We start from the raw sequence: 6,611 nt of genomic DNA, 5'->3' as shown, positions 1-6,611 counted from the left end.
ACCTAAACTAGTTCGTACCCCACCAATTTAACAGAGATCGTCGTAGTACTCCTGGTTACTTACTATACTTGGACGAATATCGGGAAAAGAAGAGACCGGCCTACTGACTGTAATAATTCTTAATCAGCTGTGAGCCAATCATATCATATTACACACTAGCTACATCCATCCAGGCATCCAGCTGCTTCCCTCTCACGGAGCACAAAAGAAACATACATTCAGCTAGCTCAGGTAGAATATCACAGTAGCTGCTCGATCGGAACCAACTTACCGCGCATAAATAATGCGATGAGAGGGGGCCCTAGCTCGCTCGCGAGATACACATACATATATAAAGGGCCAAGAGCAGGCGCAATGAGTGTGTAGGCGGTAGTGGGATTTCATCTTCACCGTTGCGAGTCAGGAGAGATATATAGCAAAGATACCACCGGCCGGCCGGGACAAATGGATAGAGAAGATGAGATGGAGATGGAGATCGGAGCAGAGGCAGTAGCGCAGGTGATGGCGCCGCCGTCTCGGTTCAGGAGGGTATGCGTCTTCTGCGGGAGCAGCAAGGGCAACAAGATGAGCTACCAGGATGCCGCCGTTGAGCTTGGCCAGGAGCTGGTACGTACTCTACTCACTCGTCTTCTCTCTCTCTCTCTGGCTAGTTTTTCACATCATTTCTCAACTCCAGCGCTAGTTTCCTTGATTGTTTCCGCTCAAGTGTTCTTCTCCGCATTAGCTAGCCAGCTCCATTCTGTCTTGTCACTTGAATCTTGGCTTGGTGCTCAAAGAGTGAAACCGGATGATGTTTTCTGAACACACTTGCTCGATCTTGTTGTGAACTTGTGGTTGCTTTTACAAGGCTTGAGGGTCTGTGGTTTTCTGCATGGGTTCATGTAGCCGAGCTTATTCGTCGACTACTCACAAAGACAAGACATACCAGCTAGCTAGTTTGTGCAGTACGTACATGCATTTGCCCAACTTTTGGTGTTCTGCCAGGCTCGCCCGTCTAATGCCCTTAATTTGTTTTCCGCAAGCTAAATATGGACAATAGTGTAATAACAGTAGATGCGTGACATTATACAAGATGAGAAATGCCCATAAATTAACTTTTCTCTCCAATGTTTATTGCCATGGTTGTTTCACCACACCAGGTAGCAAGGAACATTGATCTGGTGTACGGAGGAGGAAGCGTGGGGCTCATGGGCCTGGTCTCTCAAGCGGTCTACAGCGGAGGAAGGCATGTCATCGGGTATGTAAACAAACAAACAAACAGCCATGATGATTCATTCTTCAGCATGTACTACCGCTTCTGTACTGTGGAGCGTGAAAAGAATAGTCGTTGGAGACTTGCAAGATGGCAAGGAGAGCAAAACAGAGTCGTATGGGTCGATTCCTCCAGTTGCTACACACATAATGCCAGTATATAATTTGTCATCTTGCTGTCCCTATGCAGGGTGATTCCCAAGACTCTCATGCCTAGAGAGGTAACAATAACATTCCCACGCCTGCACCTTCCAACATTTCTGCCATTGTTTAATCACCTGCAGTGCAATGATTCCCATGAATTCTACATCCGTTTTTATCTTTTCCCACCCTTTGAACCGACATTTGTATTTACTACTCAAATTTGTATGTAATGACCGGACCCCAGTAGAGAAGCACGTAATTAAGCATGATGTTTTTATTTTTTATTTTTCACAAAGCTTGTTTATCTCTCCTGGTAGTGGAAAACAAGGATACATGGATGCAATCTTATCTGCTCTCTTTTGAAGAAAGATCACATGCATGGAATGTTCAGTGAAATCTTGTGTCCTTTTATTTTGGAGTTGATATCTCGCTGATCTTGACTGCCGCATCTAGTGCCTGCCCCCTTTTGTTCTTAATCAAGGCCTTTATGAGCCTTTAATCTGCAGATACTGACTTTGTTAACCCAAAAGAAATGTGTCAATTATTTTACACAACAGCACCATGATTACCTCCCCTGACCCTTGCATGCATTGCCCTGCGGATTACAATATAGTACCATTTGCAGAAAGTTGTCGTCCTTGACCCCCCGTCCCTAGTGTCCCTGTCTTAGATTGGGCTTTTAACACACATGCATTGATGCATGTAGCTAGTGTTCTTGATGCTGCCTGTGGCTGTGGGTGCTGCATGCAGATAACAGGTGAGACGGTGGGGGAGGTGAAGGAGGTGGCGGGTATGCACCAAAGGAAGGCTGAGATGGCCAGGCAATCTGATGCCTTTATAGCGCTCCCTGGTTAGTCCTTCGATCCTCCTGATAACACCTGCAAATCTCTACCAACTTCTTCAGTCGACATGCAGCTTTGTTGTATGCTACGTAGCTTTTGATGGTCGTCGCTTTCTGATCTCATGGTTAGTGGAAAGTGTGTGTGTAAAGAGGAAATAGGATCGATGCGTGCATGAGTATGGGGTTGACTTTGACCTCATAAATCCACTTGCTAGTTTTCTTAGATTTCTTTTTTGAGAAAAGCTAGTTTCTTTTTCCCGATGATCCACTTGCCAGTCCAGTAGTGGACTTGTGGTGGAAGCATGGCCTGTACTTTTGAGAGTCCACTTCTGTTGTTGGGTCACACAACACACATGAGAAAAGGCCCATGAGAGGAGTAATCTTGGATGAGGCCTGGATGTGGTTATCATGAAATACGCCTGCGCTTTTCATAAAAGAACTTACATGAACCTTTTTTCGTTACAAAAAAGGAAACTGTAAAGAAAACACTTAAAAAGAAACATGATATCTGAGCAAAATCACTTACTCAGATTTTAGATCCTTTTTCAGAACAAAGCAAAACCACCTGTATTGACATGTAAAACTCTGATCCTGCAGGGGGCTATGGAACACTTGAGGAGCTCCTGGAAGTAATCACATGGGCCCAGCTTGGCATCCACGACAAGCCGGTATGTACCGTGGTTCATGTCTAGACCGCTCTTCGTCTTCTGCGTCACATGAAATATAAACCGCCATGATGGCTTTTCTCTAAAAAAAACTACGTACTGACCTTCCCTAAAAAGAAACGAAAAAAAAAACAAAAAACTACGTAGTACTGACCTGCACGCGCAGATCGAGGAAACTAACAAAAAACCGCATTCAGTCTGACGCCCGGGAAACGTGTGTCGCAGGTCGGGCTGCTGAACGTGGACGGCTACTACAACGCCCTGCTGTGTTTCATCGACAATGCCGTGGATGAAGGATTCATCAAGCCCACTGCGCGCCACATCATCGTGCTGGCTCCCACGCCCAAGGAACTGCTCGACAAGCTGGAGGTAGGTACCTTCATTACCTGACACATCGCCTCCAGCTTCTTTCATCATCATCACCATGCATCTGAAACTGAAAGGAACAAATCTCCATGCAGGAGTACTCTCCTCGGCACGAAGAGGTCGTGCCCAGGACGAAGTGGGAGACGACGGAGCAGCTGAGCTGCTGCAAGATCCCTGCGCTGAAAGAGGGCACGGTGATCGTCCCGGCGCAGCGAGGAAGCATGCTGTGAGTTCGGTCAGGTTCCGAGGGGGGCTCTGAGTTAACCCTGTTGCCGGCGGATGCGCAAGCTGCAAATCTAGAGCGCGCCGTAGCCGCATTGCCTTGTTTTAGTTCCTGTAGCTCTGGTAGAACGTGTCTAGTGTCGGGACTGTCGATTGATCACTGATGTACGTAGTCGTGTGTTATGTGCTATGAGGTGTAGAGTTAAGATTCAGATGTCATCGATTAATTTGGAATCTGTGTGGCGGGTATGCTACAGTTGTGTAGAGCCAAGGTTCAAATGGATCAATTCCAGCGTCCAACTATACCTTTTACATATGCATAGAGTATGGACCCTAAAAAAACATATGCATAGAGTATGCCCCAAACTCTTTTACGCCGTGACGGTATGTAATGGCAGATCTGGCACCATCCACATTCTTTGAGATTTGTGCGACTGAGGCCCACTACGGACGGTTGTATATGTATGTATTGCACACTTCAGCTTTTACATATTTCAGAGTCAAATCACTGCCGAGTCCTACCAGCATAGTCAGAAAAAAGACACATCGTGGTACACATCTTTCTCTTTTCCCACTCAAGCACACATACTCTCTCTCTCTCTCTCTCTCTCTCTCTCTCTCTCTCTCTCTCTCTCTCTCTCTCTCTCTCTTAAATCCATCACTTTTATTTTCTTTTTCATAATTTGGATGATTCAAATCTCTTTAACAAAAATTCCATTTATTTTTTAATATATTTGAACTATTTGCGGCAAGACCTTTAGACAAGATCAAACCTGGATGCATTTGAACGCGTTTAGTTTTTGACATTTCACATTTCATATGTGAAAAAAAACCTATTTCGCTAGAAAAATGTGAAACAAACCTATTTCACTGGAAACCTATTTACCCCAAACATAAAACTGAAATGTCAATTTGTGAAACTGATTATTTAAGAATGTGTAACTGTTTATTTTCAAAAGAGTGAAACATGTTATTTCAAAAATGTGAAATTGAATAGATGTGTTCTTTTGTGAAACAAGCCAGTGCAAGATGAAATTTAAGTTCCAAAAATGAAAACAATATGAAACTAAAATGTCAACTTGTGAAAGTGATTATTTGGAATGAGTGAAATATGCTATTGTCAAATCTTTTTTGAAATGAGTGAAATATGTTAGTATGAAATGAGTGAAATATGTTTTTATAAAATCTTTTTTGAAATGAGTGATATATGTTATTGTGGTTTTTTTTGGAAATAAGTGAAGTATGTTATATGAAATGAGTGAAATATGTTTTAAAATGTGTGAAATCCTTTTTATAAAGAGCGAAATATGCTATTCTGAAATGAGTGAAATATGTTATTATAAAATTCTAAATGAGTGAAATCTTTTATTGGGAAATGACTGAAATATGTTATGATGAAATATTTTTTGAAATGAGTGAAATATATTATATGAACTGAGTGAAATATGTGTTGAAATGAGCGGAATTTGTTTGAAAATGAGCGAAATATGTTATTTGTGAAATGGCTGAAACATGTTATTCGGAAAATGAATGAAATATGTTATTAATAAAAAAATCTATATGAGTGAAATATGTTTTGTGAAATTGATTTTGTTAACTCGTTTGGAATATATTCAAGGCTTTTTAAAGGTCACTTCACCATGAGTTCAAATATATTTAAAAAAACTAAATCAAAATTTTGATTAAAGAGATATGAATGATTTTAAGTTAGCAATGGTTAAATAAATGGATGAATTGGTTTGGGAGAGAGAAGAGAGAGAATGGGCATCGGGGATCTTCCGGGAGCAACTAGTTGACGAGCGCTCCTTCGGGAGCCTCGCAATGATCACTTCGCGGTTGTCGCGCTCTCAGCGCTCCCTCCGTATTTTTTTTATTTTTCCGCATGCATATTCAGCTTTTTCAGCGGGGTTTTCTTTTTTTTTGACTTTTTAGTTTTCTATCGGTCTTCTAGCTTTTGGATCAAAAAAATATTCCAAAAAAATTACGCGAAAAAACGTGTTTTCTTATTTTTGTTTTCGCGAAGGCACGGAAAAAAAATGTGTTCTTTGTTTTTTTCTTTCCGCAAGAGGTATGGTTTTGCTTCCGCGAGATGCATGGTTGTGCTTTCGCGAGAGGCACGGCCGTGCCTCTCGGAAACGGAAAAAATGTGCTTTATGTTTTTTTTTCCTTCCGCGAGAGACATAGCCGTGCCTTTCAAAAACAAAAAATATATATGTTTTCTATTTTTTTTCTTCCGCGAAGAGGTATGGTTGTGCTTTCGCAAGAGGCATGGCCGTGCCTCTCGGAAACAAAAAAAAGTGTCTTATTATTATTATTTTTCCTTCCGTGAGAGGCACGGTTTTGCTTCCGAGAGACACGATTGTACTTTCTCGAGAGGCATGGCCGTGCCTCTTTCAGAAGAGAAAATACGGTGTTCCCGGTTCTGTTCTTTTGTCTGTTTTTTCCTCTGGTTTTTTCCATGGGAAAAAAGTTCATCAAAATTTGTCAACATGATATCTAGTTTTGAAGATCTCGACGTGAGGAATCCAACGGTGAAAACGTTTCAAGATTCAGACGCACGACTTAAGAGATAAAACATTTTGAATAAAGGAATCTATGAAAAAAGAAAAAACTCCCACGTTACGACAAATGGCACACATGAAGCGCGTCATTTGTCACAACCTGAGAAGGGGGAATGATCTTTGCAGTGAGTACTATTCAATTAGTGATTTTGCGATCTTCCTGTATGCTATGGGGACTGACTTTTTTTTTGAGCAAGCTGAGGGGAGCAACTATGTATCACTTGTAGCGAGGTAGAAGCACGCATCGCCTGAAGGAACACATCTGGTGGGCCGGCCCAGTGACAGGTTTCTTCATTTGCAACTCAGTTTTGTCTTTTCTCTCATTTTTTTATTTTTTTTCTTTTTTTCCTTTTTACTTTTGTTTGTATTTTTAAAATATAACTAAAACTACAAATATTCCAGAATGATTACTTAAGCATTGAAAGAAAATGTTTGTCCAGTGTTCAAAAAATGTTGATAGCACAAAAAAATGTTCACGTGTTTCGAACAAAATGTAGTAAAACTATAAAAAAATTAATCATGTATTAAATATATAAAAATATTGCTGATGTATAGGACAAA

The 6,611-nt window shown here is 41.3% G+C and overlaps 1 protein-coding gene across 1 annotated transcript; it reads left to right on the top strand.

Annotated features, from left to right (window-relative positions):
• Positions 1-217: 217 nt before the first annotated feature.
• LOC125533759 (cytokinin riboside 5'-monophosphate phosphoribohydrolase LOG1-like) lies at positions 218-3,753 on the top strand. The gene is made up of 7 exons (XM_048697118.2): positions 218-606; positions 1,140-1,237; positions 1,442-1,472; positions 2,146-2,245; positions 2,834-2,904; positions 3,127-3,270; positions 3,363-3,753. Exons 1-7 carry the CDS (start codon positions 445-447, stop codon positions 3,495-3,497), a joined length of 741 nt encoding a protein of 246 aa, XP_048553075.1. The 5' UTR covers positions 218-444; the 3' UTR covers positions 3,498-3,753.
• The last annotated feature ends 2,858 nt before the right edge of the window (positions 3,754-6,611 follow it).

This window comes from Triticum urartu, chromosome 2A (assembly GCF_056163025.1).
Source record: "Triticum urartu cultivar PI428250 chromosome 2A, HENAU_Tu73, whole genome shotgun sequence".
NCBI classification, from domain to species: domain Eukaryota; kingdom Viridiplantae; phylum Streptophyta; class Magnoliopsida; order Poales; family Poaceae; genus Triticum; species Triticum urartu.
This window is presented reverse-complemented; position numbering and strand designations above follow the sequence as displayed.